Source organism: Lissotriton helveticus, chromosome 8, assembly GCF_964261635.1.
Source record: "Lissotriton helveticus chromosome 8, aLisHel1.1, whole genome shotgun sequence".
Taxonomy (NCBI): Eukaryota; Metazoa; Chordata; class Amphibia; order Caudata; family Salamandridae; genus Lissotriton; species Lissotriton helveticus.
Window position 1 is genome coordinate 206,234,296 of NC_136069.1, and position 18,243 is coordinate 206,252,538.

General features: G+C 43.4%; 1 protein-coding gene across 10 annotated transcripts in view; it reads right to left on the minus strand.

Moving 5' to 3' along the window:
- Nucleotides 1–13,597: 13,597 nt before the first annotated feature.
- KCNE2 (potassium voltage-gated channel subfamily E regulatory subunit 2) overlaps nt 13,598–18,243 on the minus strand; it is a 178,866-nt gene continuing 174,220 nt past the window's right edge. For all 10 annotated transcript variants that reach the window (XM_078656924.1, XM_078656923.1, XM_078656917.1 and 7 more), the window contains one exon: nt 13,598–15,360. In XM_078656924.1, coding sequence (XP_078513050.1) covers nt 14,999–15,358 — 360 coding nt within the window. In that variant the 5' untranslated portion in view covers nt 15,359–15,360 and the 3' untranslated portion in view covers nt 13,598–14,998. The remainder of the gene's footprint in view (nt 15,361–18,243) is intronic.

The following is an 18,243-nucleotide window of genomic DNA, read 5'->3' on the forward strand; positions in this document are numbered from 1 at the left end:
ATTTTGTGCTCCAAGCTGATAGAGGCAGACAATCAGACTCACTTAGCTCTGAGTGCTGTGCGGAGCATTCCCTCTCCTTAGGATGTAGGCGCTAAGAGGGTGCTACATTTTCGAAAAAAATAATTATTTCTGTCAACCTATCACTTTTAAATGTTTTCTGTTTTTATGCATTTGTTGATATTGTGGTGCTGTTATATTTTGTAACGTGAGCAATGTGAAGCAGGTCTAAATGTTATGTCGTGTTAAGTAAGTATCGCTTTATGAAATTATAATCAATTTTTCCAGACCAGAATTTAAAGTTTGCTAGTTTACTGCTGCAGATCAACTCATACTGCTCTGAGCTAACAATTGCATTCTGTTACACGTTGTTAATATTTCATTTGCTTATGTCTATTGTTTAGTGTTAAATGTCCTTTTCAATACATTGATTGTTTATCTAGCTCGTAACCAGTAAATTGGTTTTGGAACCACCCCATGTACACTGTTCCTTAAAATCAGAGTAGGCTTTGTTAATATTTAAAGAATCTCAAGGCAATTCAAATTTGTAAAATCCTTCAAACAATAATCATGAAGACTCCATTAAGCCACATGCAAGTGAGATTCCCCACAAAGACTAGGACACTAGAGAAACACTGCTTCGAGTGGCACATCCATACCAGATCCCACACAAGTTGCTGGCCTAAGACTCACATTCAGACCAGGTATACAGGACATAAAAAGGCTAAGAGGGAGGCCCTACTAGAGCTGTGGTCCATCTTCGAAGTGGCCCCAATCTATAAGACTATCCCTGAATCTATAGGCAAGGCATCTGCATCTCCCCCACCATATACTGGCAAGGCTGTGATCTCGCTGATGCCAGTCATCCCAGTCTCCCCTTAGCTGGGCTATACCAGTCCACCCATTCAGGAGAGTGCTGGACCTCCCCAGGGACAGCAACCACTGGATGGGGAAGCGCAGACAGCCCCGGCTCAGTCCGGTGCCAGACCTCCTCAAGGCTCGACCATTCACCCATCATTTGCGACCCTTCAGGTCAGAGGCCGAACAGGGAGCGCGTACTCCTGAGCACTCCACCAGGCGCCATAAGGTCCTAGGAAGGTTTGCGGCACTACTGGATGTGATTCGACCATTGGAGAGGAGTAAAGGAGCACCAGTCTTGCAAAATACGACTGCGAAGGGAGAGCCATAGGCTACAGTCCACCCAGGCAAGTCTATGGCACCGAGGAAGCATCAGGGAATGAGGTGGAGGCCAAGGCATTGCCTAGAAGAACGGCACGCAGTAGCACTGAGAGAATGAGGCAACCCAGGTGAGAGTTAGAGGAAAGATGAGAGTTAAGGATGGAGAGAGAGAGAGAGAAGGAGAGAGCTCTCACCTGGGAAGACCAGCAGGGAGAGCAGACAACTCCCCCTCCCTCGGAGGGAGCAGGAGCTAGGCCTCTGGCGCCACATAGAAATGAGCCAGGAGGTAGGCCTCTCACTGAGTCGCGCACATCAGTTGGCTGTCAGTGTAGGAGAGGGCCTGACCAGGAAATAAGCAGTCAGGAAAGCTTGACAGGAATGCAATTAAGACATTGAAGGAAAAGCATGGCACTCTTATGCGTGCTGGAGGAGAGCAACGACTAGGACATCTGCCGCTTCCCCAGAACGCGCTGGTCAGACAGACCCACCCCTAGAGAAATAGTATCCAGAGAAGAGTGTGAGGCCTCTGTGTGACATTTCTGTCGTCTTAGCCTGCTAGGCCAAAAAAAGGGCCACCAGTTTGACCGTCGTTGGCCAAAGGAGGGATCCTTCGATGCTGAAGACATGGTCATTGCCGTGGACTGCATTTGGCATGGAGAGGGAAATACGAAATGGAATTACCCCTACATGCAGTAGTGCTTGAGATGATGGGAGTGCTACATTGGGGAGAAACTGACAGAGCTGTGCAAGCTATGTTTTGTCTGCTACTGCAGAAAGGTACAGCAGCAACTATCTACATGCCTTGGGCAGAGATGGACAAAGAAGGGCTCAGGAATAAATTACCCCAGTTATTGACGCAGAAGTGAAATGGGTCTCATTCTTCAACAAAAAAAAACACGGCGTGTATAAACTTAGCTTTAGGAGACATCAAAAGCCTGCTCAGCAACCTCATCGGGGAGCAGACCAACACAGTGTTCTCCCTCAGTCATGCTTTTCAACATCGAGCATGATGGGTTGTATTTAACTCATTCAGACACCAGGTCTGGACGGTCCTAAGGGAGATATTCCCTGACTGTCCAGACGTAGGAGAACTAATGGCAGTGAGCATGAAGCCTGGGGAGACCGTGACAGAATTATTAAACAGAATGAGAGAACGATGGGGGCAGGAGACAGATCAGTCTTGGACCAACATGGGTTCCCATGTCACATTCTACTACAACATCCTTAAGAGAGGGCTACCCATTAAGATCCAGACCAAATTAGATAGTGTTGTACCAAATCTTGGTGGGAAATACAGGCCCACATACTACACTTTTACTGGAAGAGACAGAAAAAGGATAGGGAAAAGCAAGAGCAGACCCAGAGAGACAACACCAAACTGGTCCAACATAAGCTGAAGTAGACTTCCCTTGAGGGGGCAGCGCTAGCCGCCAACGTTCAGATGGCCCCCATCTCAAAGGGAGTTCTGCTTATGGACCCCAGAGGGTATCCCCACCTTACTGGTGGCCAAAGCCAGGGAGGCTGGGTCCGAACTGGCCTCGTAGAGTGCCACTATTTTCACAGAATGGACCATGTGGCTTACAGGTGCCACCTAAAAATCTACCACCATCAGAATGGGATAGTACTGGGACAGCCACAACAGAACATGCGCCCCTAAAGCCAAGTGCCGAACAACGCACATGCATTGCACAATTAACTTCAAGGAAACCAGGCTACAGCCGCCTCACAGGATGGTTGGCTGGGCGCAGGGCAGTCGCTGCAACTGACAGGGACTTTGGTCCCACATGGACCGTACCCACAGCCACTGCAGGGTGGGTGACTGTCTGGGGTTGCAGCACCCTAGCACAATCCCAAAGTACAAACTCACCATAATCCAAGACCATCCCCCAAAACAACCTATCCCCTTCATACCACTCTCACATTTCCTTACTTGCCACCACTGCCAGCCTTCAGGACAGCCATTCTACGTTGACCGTAAGTCTGCACTAGAATTTGCCACCGGGGAACAATCGGGGTACTGGCCCCCACTGCTGTTGGTTCCCCAGGGTGTGGCTTGCTGACCATGCCCCCTGGGGTAGGACAGTCAGATGCTGTAGCAGGGTGGGCCCCCAGCAGGTGCATACAAACAGGCACGTAGGACTTCTCACCCAAGTCCAATTTTGGGCAGACTGTGTAACTCTACCTCTTCAGGGTTTTCCGCCCAATGGAGGTCTCTCTTTAGTTCCAAAATGAGATGAATGCTCCAGCATCAGCATTGGGAGCCAGGTTCCTCAATGCACAGAGGGCAGCGATGGCCACGATGGCAGCAAAATCATTAAAAAAACTACTGGAAAATCCAATCATATGACCCCTGTCCATAAAAAATTCAATCTAATTTATAAGCGCCATCACCATCAGGCCAAGCTCATGAAGTTCCAACAAGACTCCTGACTCTTGCAGAGAAAACATTGCTAACATACACAGCCCCAGCCATTTCCCTTCAGATTCCCATGTTGGTCCACATGCAACCTTCCAACCACCTCCAGTGTCCGTCTCTTAAAATTAAGCCACACCCAAAAACACAGGTAACCACCCACTGCGACCAGCCCAAATATGCTTGATCCTTCTGAAAGAAGAAGGGGGTAACCCAGTAACTCAGCTTAATTAAAGACACACCTCGCTCCATGCTACGTGCCTTGGCCCAAAGTATATGCATGTTTCAACTGAACTAATAAACTAAAAGCCAAACACCGATTTCCCTTATTGCATGCAGCACATGCAGGTCAAAAGGACACCCCATACCAATCGAAGCATCACACCTTTAAACGAAAACAGCCCACAGGAAAAGAATACGGTCCCCATTGTAACTAGGAGAAGGGGGATACAAAAATACAAGAGCATTAAAATAGTTTAACACCCACTACTCCCTTAAAATTCCAGCATCTCTTAAAACAATTTAGAACTCACCATCCGCCTAAAAAACCTTAGCACTTCCTTTTCAGTACCCCATGAGGAAACCTTTTGCTCACAGCTAAACCACTGGGCGCATCAGTAAAATGTAAATGCAGGTATTTTTCAGACAACTGCCTAACAATGTGTCTTTTCCAAATTAACCCACAATACCACAGCTCTTATCCTACAGATCCGTGATTGAGCTAAAAGTGCACCATTACTGCCGTGGCCCGCCATTCCTTCGACCAAAGCTTTTAAGACTTTCTTTCATAAGGACAATCTCTCAGGTAACACATTGACCTATTGCAACAATCCCCTGAAAGACATTGTTTACATTGCTTCAAGACAAGACACCTCTGGGCACCCAGACAACAGACACCTCACCCGAACAAGACTCTAGAACCGAAAAATGCTTTTTAAGTTATGTCTTTCTGTATTTTTGTACACACCCTACTTAGCTGGGGTGCTCTCATATGGTATCAACACTTGTCACCCATAGGCCCACAAACTGCAAACAAGCCATATTATATATGTTCATTAATACACCATGCGGTAGGCGCAGACAGACTTTTCCTATCTCAGGAGATAGCCCCTGAAAGAGAAAAATGCCTCATCTATCTGTACCTAAGGAGAATCAGGGCGAAAATTAAAGCCCATAGAGTAGAACCCTATTGGGCACTAGTAAACATTAGCAGGTATGAGACCTACCCCACTGCACTGTATCTCTTCACCCAGCCTAGCAACATCCAATTCGAGGTAGATAAGATACGCAGAAAGGGCACCAGAGGGGTGGACACTGTTTGGCCTCAAGACTTTATAGAGAAGAGGTTCCTGGAGGTAGCAAGACCACCCCACCAGTGCACAAATACGTCCACTCCCGCCCCCGTCTGTGGTCTCAGGGTGGCCCTTAACATCTTTGGGGCCACCTTCTTTAATGACATATAGACCCCGACATGGAATTCCAGGGCAAGACCGCTTATCTCAATCACGTGGGAGGAAATAAGTCCCATGGTAGGGGCTCCAACACTAGCATAGACACCCTGTGCCAGGAAATCTGGGATACCGAGATCAATAGGTGCACATATGTTTGGAGGGGAAGTAGCAACCCCTAATTGTACGGAAACTTACATTGTAGCTTTATGTTTCAAAGGCAAAGGAACCATACCTTTGGGTAATGATGAGGGCTGCAATATGATATTATATGTTCTGGACCTGCAATGGAGCACCTCCAAGGTGATGGACATATACTGGCTATGCAGTGGCCTTTCCCACACCCAGCTTGTCCCTGGATGGCTGGCCACTGTTCCCTTCATGACCATACACACCACAACCCTGGTTATCCCTGGAGAAGATCTGTCTGAATTGCCTAAACATCCATTACAGAAGAAAACATCTTTGTTGCATAAAGCTCAAAGGAGAACAACTGCTAATTTGTTTGGCTTGGCTCAGTGCAAGGACATTCCAGAAGAATTTAGACTGCTCACAGAGACTCAAGTTAAACACCACAGGATCAATACCGTTCTTTTTTGTGCAAGCCAAAACCACTGGTTACAAATAACCAGGTGAGAACTGATGCGAATTATCAACAATACTGAGCTCAGCCTAAACGCTATCAAGGAAGAACTGAGGGCTATCCACCTTATGATGATGCAACATCAGTGCGTATTGGACTTGATGATTGCAATGGGGCGGTTGTGTACAAAGATTGGTGCTTCCTGTTGTACTTTTATTCCCAGAAATAACATGGATATTTTGACATTAGCATTTGCCATCCAATAACTGCATTGTCTGCAAAAAGAAGGAGGTATGTGCCCTGGATCAGCCCTGGTTGCATAATATCTTTTTGTGGCTCCCTATAAGGGTCTCCAAACTATTCATGTCAATGATGCCAGTTTTCAATATTTTACTTCTGTTATGTGGTTTCCCACAACTAGGGGTTTCCTGCTGTAAAAATGCAGTCCTCAAATTAGTTAGTATGCCCTAAGCTAGGGAAAAACTAACAAAAACTACACACACATACACACTTTCTAATACCACTATTGGCGTGTCATATGAGGAGGATAAAGTAGTTGAAGAATCAATTAGAGGGAGTAGTGTTGGAATGGGTAAATATGATGTCAATGAGTACCAAGATGTGTGCAGGCCCGACAACTATAATACCAATAAATGCAATGCCAATTTATGCCATTACCAGGGCCCATATGACAATGCCAATGCTTATAAATATAATGTCAATGTGTGTCTTAATCTAAGCCTGTACAAATTTTTGCCGCCGCAAAGATCGAGATCGTCGCAGCGCCTGTTGCCGCTGCAAGAGCTGACGCATCCTTCGCTTGCGGAATGCATCGTTCCGGTGCAGTAAGATTACTGTCGCTGCGAACATCGTCGCAGAGCCTGTCGTCGCTGGGTGAGATTGCCGCACCGCTTGCTTGCGGACCGCATCACGTCACTGCGAACATCATCACAGAGCCATCGCATCGAGGAGAAGATCGATGCTGCGCTGCGCATCGCCACCACACCTGAGATCATCGCCTTCCGGAAGATCGTCACATTGTGCCTTTTTGAAACGCTTCCTACGGAACCTGCGCACCGGAATCCATACAAGGTATCGCCTCCCTCCCCATACAGACCGGATTCATCGCAACACGCCCGCTGCATCCAGCGGGGCTGTCGCATCGCCTCCCCAGGGTCTCAGGAGTGACGCATCGCTTGTTTTTCATCGCTGCAGCTTCCATTTGGAACTTTTATCGCATCTAAAGGTACTTTTCGCTAAACGTGACGCAACTGTGGATTATTTTGACGCAAACCCTAGAACTCTTTGGAAATCATATTCTTGAACTGTGTATGTTGGATTTTTGTCGTTTTGGTCTTGTTTAGTTTAGATTAAATTCATTTATTTTTCTAAACTGGTGTGAAGTCCATTTGTGGTGTTTTCACTGTGTTACTGTGAGTGTTGGTACAAATACTTTACACATTGCCTTTGATAAGCCTGTCTGCTCGTGCCAAGCTACCAAGGAGGTGAGCAGGGGTTTTCTAAAGAGTGCATCCCCCTTACCCTGACTAGAAGCAAGTGTTCCTATTTGGACATTGGTACCTACTTTTGCCAACTAGAGACCCCCAGATCTAACAGTCCTCTACTGTAACTCCCATTTTTTTGCGCAAGTATAATTGAGAAAGGCGCCATCCTTGCGGTGATTTCTGGATTTTTGTCTCCATTAAGGAAAAGCATTGTTTCATTTGCCCCATGTATACCGCTTTCACTCCTAACATGCTTTGACTGCCTTTTTCGAAAATTTTTATAATACCTTGGACAGATCAAAATAAAGTGCTCAAAAGTTTCTCTGGTTTTCAGCGTATGTGAGAAAATTAGTTACCGGTTGGAGGGGTGAAACCCTACTCAAGCAACAACCACAATCCTGGTCAGGGTGAAGCACAAGGAAACCCCAGATTAACTTGTGCTCAACCTCCCTGTAGCTTGGCACAGAGCAGTCATGCTTAACTTAGAGGCAATATGTTAAGTATTTGCCCAGCACATCAAAGAGTAATGAAGTGAAAACTCAAGAAAAATCCCACACTGATTTAGAAAAATAAAGTAATATTTAACAAATAAATCAAGACCAGAACGACAAAAATCCAATTAGTAAAGATATGCAGGTTTAAAGATTTCAGTGAAAATTGCACCAAAAATCACAAAGGGCCAACTGTGGATATCTGGTCGTGCCTGATCAGGAAAAAGTCATAATTTCAGGCCGACTGTGATGGAATGCTGGACGGCTACAGGGACCCAGTTAGGGCTGCTGTACAAGAGTACCATAACTCCTGATTGCGCAGCGTTGCGAGATTCAGCACAAAGGATGACTCATGCAGCCAAGGTGATGCGTTGGTTACGAGGAGCTGCAGAGCTGAGAAAAGTGATAATAGAGGATCCTGTCTACGAGGGATTGGGATGCGAAGTCCGGCCTCAAAGGATGCGTTGCTCAGTCGAGGCACTGCATCTGTTCTGAGGCTCTGCGGGGGTGTGATGCGAGACCCTGCGTTATCGTCGAGACTGCCGTAGATGAGAGATTTGCATGGCAAGGGTCTGAATTGGGAAAACTTTGTACTGGCTATGGTTCTGATGCAGGCTGCAAGGTCGATGCAAAATCCTTGCCACGAGAGAACTCTCATAGCAGAGGCGATGCATTGGTTCTGATGGCGTTGTGCAGTGCAGCAGAGGAGATGCATAGGTTCTGCTGGATCCATAGTTGTGCTGGCAGAGCACCTTCAGGCCCACTTCCAAGGATCTAGGACTGGGGCCACACAACTTGGCAGGGTAGGGCACACATATGGCAGAGTCTAGGTCCTGGGTTCACAGCTGTTGAAGCCTTCTGTCCCTGAGGCTCAAGCCAGGTGGCCAGCCAACTATCCCTTGGAGTCACCTTGGGGCCCTGGATCCAGCAGTTGCAAGTCTAAACCCTCTCACTCAGACAAGAGGACAGCAGGCAGCAGGTCAGTACAGCAGGGCATCAGTTCTTCAGAGCAGCCACCCAGCAGTGTAGCAGTCCTTTGAGCAGCGTAGCATTCCTTCTTCTTGGCAGGGTTTCCACAGGTCCAAAAGTGTACTGAAGGGTTGGTATCTGGGTTCCAATATTTATACCGGGGCCTTCCTTTGAAGTGGGAGAAGCTGCTAGGGGGTTCCCATTGACATCCACCAGCTTTCTGCCTTCTCTGCCCTGGCTCCAGACTAACTTCAGGGGCATGGTATGCAGACCTTTGTGTGGAGGCGGGACACAGCCTATCCAAGTGTAAATAGGGCTGTGCCCTGCTCCGCCATCCCATCCTGCCAGTGATGGCCCATCCAGTCACACCAAAGCTCTATATTGTGTATGGCTGTCTAGCATGAATCCACTAGGCCCAACTGTCAGCTACACCCAGTGACCCAGAGGCAAGCTACAGGGACAAAATGGTTAAGGCAGGAAAACTTTCTAAAAGTGGCATTTTCAAAATTGTAATTTAAAATCCGACTTCACCATGAGAGAGGTTTTTTTATTACAATTCCAGATACACCAAACATGAATTGGTAACCTGCTTCCATTTGGAAACTGTCACCTATTAAATGTAATGAAGTAACCCTAATATTATCCAATGGGAGGGGGAGGCCTTGCAGTAGTGAAAAATTAATTTGAGTTTTTCAGTAGCAGGACTAATACAACTAAAAAGTACATCTACAACTTTTTAAACACACTGCACTCTGCTCTCTCAGCTGCCCAGGGCCTTCCCTAAGTGTGACATATATATTAAAAAGGAAGGTTTTGGCCTGGCAAAAGGTTCATTTTACCACGTCGAAATGGCAGTGTAAAACTGCTCGCACAGGCTGCAATGGCAGTCTTGAGACATGATTTTAGGGCTTCTTAAGTAGGTGGCACAATCAGTGCTGCAGGTCCACTGGTAGAATTTAATAGACAGGCTCTGGGCACATGTAGTGCCACTTTACCAGGTACCTAGAAGTAAATTAAAGATGCCAATTGTAAGGAGACAGCACAAGCACTTTAGTGCTGGTTAGCAGTGGTAAAGTGCACAAACTCCTAAACCCAGCAAAAACGAAGTCAGCAAAACAGGCGAGTTTAGGCATAAAGTTAGGATGAATACCACACGAAGTATGCCAGGCCTAACAGCAGACAAGTGCATTTCTTATCTGTCAATACTACTCATTGTTTTGGTGGTTTCATTGTCTATTTTGTTTTTCCTTTGGCTGTGAAGAGCTGTTTTTCTTCTATTGTGTTTAATGATAAGATATATGGTTGTGGTTGACTCTCAAACGAAAACATGTCTTTCAATGGGATTGATTTTAAATTGTCAATGGTTACTTTGGCTTTTTTACTTTTACGGATTTGCAAATTCCCTTATGCTTTAAAAAAAGCATGCATTGGCAGAGACTCTCCATATGCTGCTGTAAAGATTTAGGGCCCGATGTAGGTAGCCCTTTACCGATCGGAATCGGCCAAAAATACCGATTTTCGGCCGTTTCCGATCGGTAAAGGGCTATGGAGATGTAGGGGCACATTTTCGGTAATTTTACCGATTCGTTATCATTACCGAATCGGTAAATTTACTGAGTCGGTAATATTTACCGATTCGGTAATGATAACGAATCGGTAAAATTACCGAAAATGCAATGTAGGTAGCCTATGTTCCATCAGCACATGGCTTACAGAATCGGTATTTTACCATGGAATACAAATCCATGGTAAAAAACCGATTCCTGTGTACATGCACATCTGTGCATGTACACATGTGCCATGTGACAGACAGACGTGCCCTTAGGGCATGTCTGTGTGCCACATTGCACACATGGGCGTTTTGGGGGTGCTAGAGGGTGTCAAAGTGACACCCCCTGCACCCTTGTGAATTCTTTAATTACCGATTCGGTAAATACCGAATCGGTAATGCCTAATCATTCCTATGGGCTTCAAAGCCCATAGGAAAGAATGGGCATTACCGATTCGGTATTTACCGAATCGGTAATTAAAGAATTGTTAAGGATTCGGTAACGAATCCAGATGTTGGGACCTACATCCCATTTACCGATTTTAAAATACCGAATCGGTAAGATTCGGTATTTCAAAATCGGTAAATGGGATTTACCTACATCTGGCCCTAGATGTCTCTCCAGAAACTCCATCATCTCTAAACCAATAGCATACAGCAGAAGATCCCATTCATTTATTTTGCCCAACCTCTATCTACCAAGATATTCTTCTGGGATGTGTTTTTTTATAACAAGGTAAATCAAATTTAGGTGTACTCTTGCCTCTATAGTGGTCTAAGCTAGATCTGCCTGCAGCATTACGTTTGGGGGTTCGTTGAAAAGCATTGATTCGTTTTTTTTCATACCTTTGTTTTGAACGTTCCTGTTTTTTCAGAGGTACTTTCTGAGGTCCATAATTCCATATCCTTCAGAGCTCTTCTACAGATTAATTTATCCAGAAAGATTTCAGTGTTTTAAACATCTAGAGAACTTGCTTATACAATGCCTAGCTTGGTTGCAGTTTACTAAAACGTTCTCTACATGGAATGACAAAGAGATTATAATCGATCAATAAGCCCAGATATGCATATGTTAAGAACACTTACAGATTTTTTTGTATATAACTTGAACTTTATGCTGACCTTTTTTTGGAAATGTGCCCTTGACTATGATATTTGATTCTGTTACATTGATCTTCAACTTGATCACCTTACTGTATTCCTCTGTACTTGCCAAAAGTTGTAATAGCGCGAAATGTGTCCATGCCAGCAGAGAGGAGTCTTCTATGTAAAGGATCTTATGCCCCCCGATACATATACAATCTTTGGTAACTGCTAGCAAGTCTTTAAATAAATAGCTAGTTTATAGGTTGGAAAGAGCAGGGGCTAGTAGATAGCCCGGCTACACTTCCCTGTTGGTCCTCAGTATTGTCTCTATATTTATTACTTCTAACTTCCTCTGTAGTGAATTTCTAGCTACAGTGTTGAAGGACTTACAGAAATCAATATAACAATTATATAATGGCATTTGTTTTTCAATAACAGAATTGTCTGATTATGTGTAACAATGTAATCACTTGAGCTATCTTGGTTAACATTTTAACAAGCCACCTTACACCAGAGGCAAGATTTTGTCCACCACTAGATACTTTTGTTCCACTTCACTAAAGATCTTCAAGGTTATTACTAATGGGTTTAATGGCCAGTAAGGCTCTGATTGTTCTTTAAGTCGACTTAATGACGAGTAAAGTTCTGGATTGTTCTTTTAATGAGCTTAATGGCCAGTAAGGCTCTAGATTGCTCTTTTCTCTCTTCGTCTACTAGAGTGCACCGGTTTGAAAACTATGTCAAAATCCTAGTGATTTTTCCCCATTCATAGCCCGGGCTGATTTTTGTCATCATGTTTGTACCTTGTCTGGTTGCTGTTGGGATCCCACAAGCCAGAAGTGTTCGTTGAGTTGTAATCCAGGATACAAGAGGGAGCCTCAAAATTGGAATATGTGGCCAAATTGCTGTGCCTAATACAGTGGCAAGGCATCCAACCTAAAAAAATACTGAGTATAGAGACAGCCAGACATTATGGAACCAAATTTGAAGTATTAAAAGTCTGCAAATCCCAAATGTGGGGTAAAATATCTCTACAACTTAACCAGGATGAAGCTGTGTCCCAATTTAATTAATGGACAGGATGATTTTGTTACCCTAATTGCAGTTTGCACGAGTCAAGCCTTTTAATCTCTGGAACGCATGTGAACCAGATCTGTGAACATTGCTTATCTTGATGAAAAGCTGTATAACCCGCATAAAGTGTGCGCAAGTGATAAGACCAAACAAAATATTTCTGAATATCTAATAACCTCAAGCCATATATTTGCTAAAGAAGGCTTCAGTTCCTGTCCTGAACTCTATGCTGTTCTTGATTGCTGTTCACCACCATGTCTTAGCTATTACACTTCCTTAAGATTTTGCTTGATGCAGCCTTGAGATGAAAAGATGGAGTTTTGAAAATGTTTCTAAATCCAAAGGTAAATTTTTCCACCTCCAAATCCTCAATGCTCTTTGCCCTGGTGTACTTCCGAGTCATCCTATACTCTTGTCCCATTCCTGGATCTAGAACACTGGTTGACTGTTTTCCCATTTTCTGTATACATACATTGGCTTATCTTTTTAATGGTTGGCCCCAATGACTTTAAACAAAAATAATAGCTGTCTGATGGCTTAGTAATTTGAGGGAGATAGCGTTTACAACACAGTCATTACATCGCTGTTCCTTTACAATGTGGTTGTTACAACGACCACGTTATTAGAACGCTATGCCTTTACAACGCAAGTCATTGGATCCACTTGCTGTAGGGGGCTCTCTAACCTAAGGAATAGTATCATTTACTATTCAAACACCTTCCCTACTGTTGCGCAGGCTGGAACCGGAATAGTCAATTATACTATTCCTAAATCCAGCGCGCTCCCTACAGCATGTCGATTCAATTGACTTGAGTTGTAAAGGTTTTGCGTTCCAAGAATGCGGTTGTTGTAACTACCGCATTGTAAAGGAATGCGCTGTAACAATCTATATTTGCTTTTTCACATACCCACCAAAACTGGAATGACCTGCCACAGCACATTAGAGCCTTCTCGTCTCTTTCTCAAGTTCCTCAAGAAGCAATCTCTTCCTGGGAGGGGACAGCCTACACACCGCAAAGTCCCCGGATACCTTCACAAGTTATAATATGCCGTACAAACAGACATAACATTAACATGCACATGCGCATAAAAACAAAAAGTAGCATCTTAGATGAATGCCCCGTTTAAGTATATAATCACGCACAGTGCAACATATACCAATAAAACCATTATACAAACATTCAACTATTCTCACTCAATCCAAGACCCACCTTTATGTTGCAGAATAACAAACATAACCAATAGAATGTATTCATTACTTTTTTTTAAATATTGTCACAAAAACAGTAGATCCAAAACAAAGTATTATGAAAAAAGACTTTACTCATCCTAAATATAATGTAAATATTTGAATACATCATTCACATTATTAGTAAAAATCAAAACTAATGTCGACAGCAGTAGCATGGATGATGTCATTAGTAATGTCATCCATGCCATTTAACATGTCATGAGTCATGTCATATGTGAGTTTATAAGCAGTGCATGACGGAGGCACAAATTATGGTTAATTTACAGAACAATAACTAGTTAATTTCAGTGGTTTTCAGGTTTATTTTCTATCCATAATTACAATTGTAAGTGTGTTTTAGTGCATTTGCGAGGATTTCATCAACGTTTAATTTGTGTAGTTATTCCCAAAGCAAACCACAACATCACTTTAACCTTTATTTTTTACAGACAATAAATACATTCTTCAGAAACTAAAACCCCTACATGGCAACTAAATTCAATAGAAACCAATTATTCCTGATCCACTGCAAATTACACATGGAAATGCATAGAAGTCACATCAGACGGTTATTAGAGTGATTATAGCATTGTTTGGGATTATATTTTCTTGACACATTTCTTTTTTCAGAGAAACCAGTCCTCGTAAATCCAGTTTGATGAATGCCCAACATGAATAAAAATTATAACACAAAACATATTTTGCATAAAAATCTAATACATTTTACCGACATGTTCACCACACTTGTTATTGAAGCATGGGTCTAGAGTGAAAAACAGTTAAAAAAAAAAGGGAACCGCTTCTACAATTCATGAAACATCAGTAGTTGAAAGACTTATTTTTGTGGCTTGAAAAGGGAATAGGACACATTAAACACGAAAAACAAGGTTGAAATAGTGTGTTTCCACTTTGAAAGAAGCAGGAAGGAGGCGCAGGAGAACATACCAGACAGAGTTGAGGATAGAAGAGGCCAGTGGAGGTAGGTAAAGAGGATTGTTTAAAGGAGCCCGTTGAGGGTAAATGGGGGTTAGTTGGGTAGGGAAGAAAAACACACATTACAAACTAAGAGCTTTTTAAAATAAGAGATATTATAGCGCAGGAATCACACGGGAAAAAAGAAGAGAAAAGTAAGACCATGGAAAGAGAATAGAAAAGGAGACAGAAGCAAATAGTTCTAAGGTGGGATGTAGGACTTTCCCATCCACATAGGAATATTAAAGGGATCAATTTCGTCAAAATAGACATTCCTTGGATTGTTTTCATCAACATAAAATAGGCTATGAAAGAAAAGAAAAGGTGAATTCAAGCAAAACAGATTTGTCAGGTCAGTGTATTCAGAGAAGCCTTTGTCTGGTTACTTTTTCCCTAGGTTGACTTACTCTGCTGGTTATTATTCATTTTAAATTCACTCTTAAGAGCTGATTAATGAGTACGTCTTGAAACCTCCAGCATGTGGGTGTCCATTGGTAGACATTAGGTTGCAGCTAGTCCAGGAAACTTCTTTGCTCCATAATTTTCATGAATTGCACCCTTGAGGTCTAGGTTCTTGTTTTCTGTCCACTCTTCCTTGATGTAGGTGTGGTAGGGGTCCTCAGAGTGTTCCTGCCGTTTGGATTTCACCGTGCTCACGAGTATGGCCACAATGATAAAGGCAAACATTCCAATCATCACCATCAGGTACAAGATTACATAATCAAAGTTTTCAGTTTTGAGTGTGTCCTCAATACCTCTGTTTTTTTTCGTTGTGTTGCTTCGCCAGTCATTCATGTATTTCTCAAAAACATTTTTGAAGGTATCTTCCAGTACCTGGGTGAAGTTCTGTAACGTGGACATAGCTGCAAGGAACAGCCAGGAATGAAAAAAAACATGTTTGTTAAATTTTCATTATTGAAAGGTGATTACAATTTTCTTTATTTTTACCACACTAAATTGAGAATGTACCGTCACATTTAACAAGGAAAAGGTATACTCTTTTTGTGTTTAATACATTTTTAACAAATGCACTACAATTCTCAATTGAGGCGGTTGCACCGCGATAGCACAATCTTGTCTGGTATTATTCAAAGCAACAGTTCGAAGGGAAGTGACCAAAGAAAATTAATCAGTAATCGTGGGAGGTTTGAAAAAGGAAGAATATCACCTGTGCTTCTAAGGTACTATTACCTTCTGTTAATGGAATTATTTTAGTGGTGTAATTCACTAATAATAACAGTTAATATTAAAATTAAGAACAAAATGTAATAAATACCGTTAAAAGGTTTGGTGCAATTCTGTAATCCTATCCTTATGGTGTTTGGGCTCATAAGGCATTAAGCAATTATAAAAGGTAAACAAATAATTACAAAATATTAGACATCTTGCAAATATTGTACCGACAATGTATCTTGCAAAATGCACATTAAACATATTTATTACTAATGCTCCCTGAAACAGAAGCAGACTGTAGGCCAGCCCTCCTAAAGCTAGTAACACATTACAAAAAGCGGCACAATTTGCCGTGAAAGTATTTGTTTTAATGTGGAATATAATATGTGGTATCGCAACCGTATAATGGGTGATGCTCTGAGTACCTGAGCTATGCGGCTTCTCTATTACGTAGCCGATGGCTACAAAAACATCAATCCTATATATTCAATGTTATAACGTCTGAGATATTTTTGCATCAAAGGGAAAGCAATTGCAATGTATACAGAATATGCCAGCCTGGATGTCATCTGTTAGCCCCCATAATCAGCTGAGATGTTGAATTACCCTTAACTTACTTCTCAAGAGGCCTGCGCTAGTTCTTGACACAATATTAAGTAGCAGCACCCCCTGTTAAGTTTGCAAACAATCCGTCAACGCAGTTTGTGTCTTTCAATTAAGCCACATGCCAGAATTTAACAGGAACACTATTCAGTAGTGCCTTATGTGTAATGGTGCTTGAGAGCCACTAGGAAGGAACTATTGCATTGGCATGAGGCAAGCAGGTATCATATACTTTATCTTCAAAGAGTAAGCCCAGGGTGCTAGTATGGTGTGAAGTACTCTTGTGAGCAGACTGATGTTGCCTCCATGTCATTGGACAGTTTACTGAATGAAGTAGTCCTGTGCATCAGTGGAGCATTTACCAAAAGACCGTAATGATCCTGCAAATAAAGTGTAAGAAAATCTACTGGGTTTTCAGGAATTATTTAATCAGTGGCAATTATTTTAGTGATACTTATAGAATTGTTCGTCATATGAAGTTTTTATGTATGCATTGGCATTTATATATAAACTTCTGAGTATAGACTTGAAAGCTTGGAATATGTTACCCAATTGGATATGGACCATCGGGAATCTTCAAGACCTCATCCGAGAAGTAAGGTTCTGGCTTTTCCCAATCGCAGGACCAATCGGTGATAGGTCAGTATATGCCATTGCACACCCATTCTTCATTTAAAGCCTGGTGCACATTTTCCCTGTCTTACACATGACACCAACACTCAGCAGTAAGATGTCTTACTTCAAGCAACACCCTTCTCCCATTCATACAATACGCAGATAACAATTACTCACTTGTCTGACTGCATAGTACTTTGAGGCCCTGCCAAGTGGTACAAAAGCACTGTACAAATTCTACAGTACAAGACAACAAGCGATGCATAGCTCCTGTATGTCCTATTGTTGGTAATTGTTAGAACTGGGGGTCTCTGGTTGGCAATGGTTTGCACCTTTGTACAAGTAGGGACCCTTGCTCCTAGTGATGGTAAGGAAGTTGTGCCCCAAGACAACCCCTGCTCATCCCCATGGTAGCTCGGCACAAGCAAACAGGCAGAGGCAGTGTGTAAAGCATTTGTGCACACATATAGTAACACGGTGAAAACACTACAAATGGACACCACACCAGTTTAGAACAATAGGAAAGCTTCATCTAAACACAACAAAACTCCAACGGCAAAAACCCACCAATAATAGGTTATTCACAAAAATAAAGCTTGTAGCAAGAAAAAGCTCCACTTGGGGGCTATTACGATGTAGGGACATGAAAATCCTAAAGTACGGCGTCGACCAGGATATGCGTTGCGTCAGGCCCAGAGTTACACGGACCCTAAAGAACAGTACCTTGGCAAACGAGGAAAATAAAGGCTGTGCACCGCATCGGGGAAGTGATGCAGGGTGGCATTAGTTCCTTACAACCACAGGGAGGTGAGGTGTCGGTTCCTTACTGCAATGCAGTGGAGGTGAGGTGTTGGTTCCTTACTGTTGCCAATAAGGTGACGTTGTGGTGACATCGAGGCGTTAGTTCCTTATGACAATGCGGGGTCGATGGATTTGGGAGGTCAACCATGTTAGGTATCAGCTCCGCAATGATGAAGCACTGGTGCCGGTGAGGTCGGGGCTGTGGTGCGATTCGGGGCGGTGCGTTGTGAGCATCACGAGCTGTGCCCTCAGCTCCGGTGCAGCCAGCAACTTGCGTGACGGCGTCATAGTCGGTACGATGCAGCATCAGCAGTCCTCGGGGCTCTGGTGTAAGTTGGGGCGGGGCAGTGCGTTGTGCACTTCACGAGCGTTGTCCCGGCTTTGTTGCAGGTCGCTGCATTACTAGCCAGCATTGGTGTTGCTGTTACCCTCTGTGGCAGCTGAAACAGAAGGTCTAGGAGCAGGAGGACAGGGGAAATGAAGTCTTTGTGTTTCTGAGACTTCAGAACAGGACGCAAGCTCTTCTTGGCAGGAGGTGAAGACAGCATTGTGTT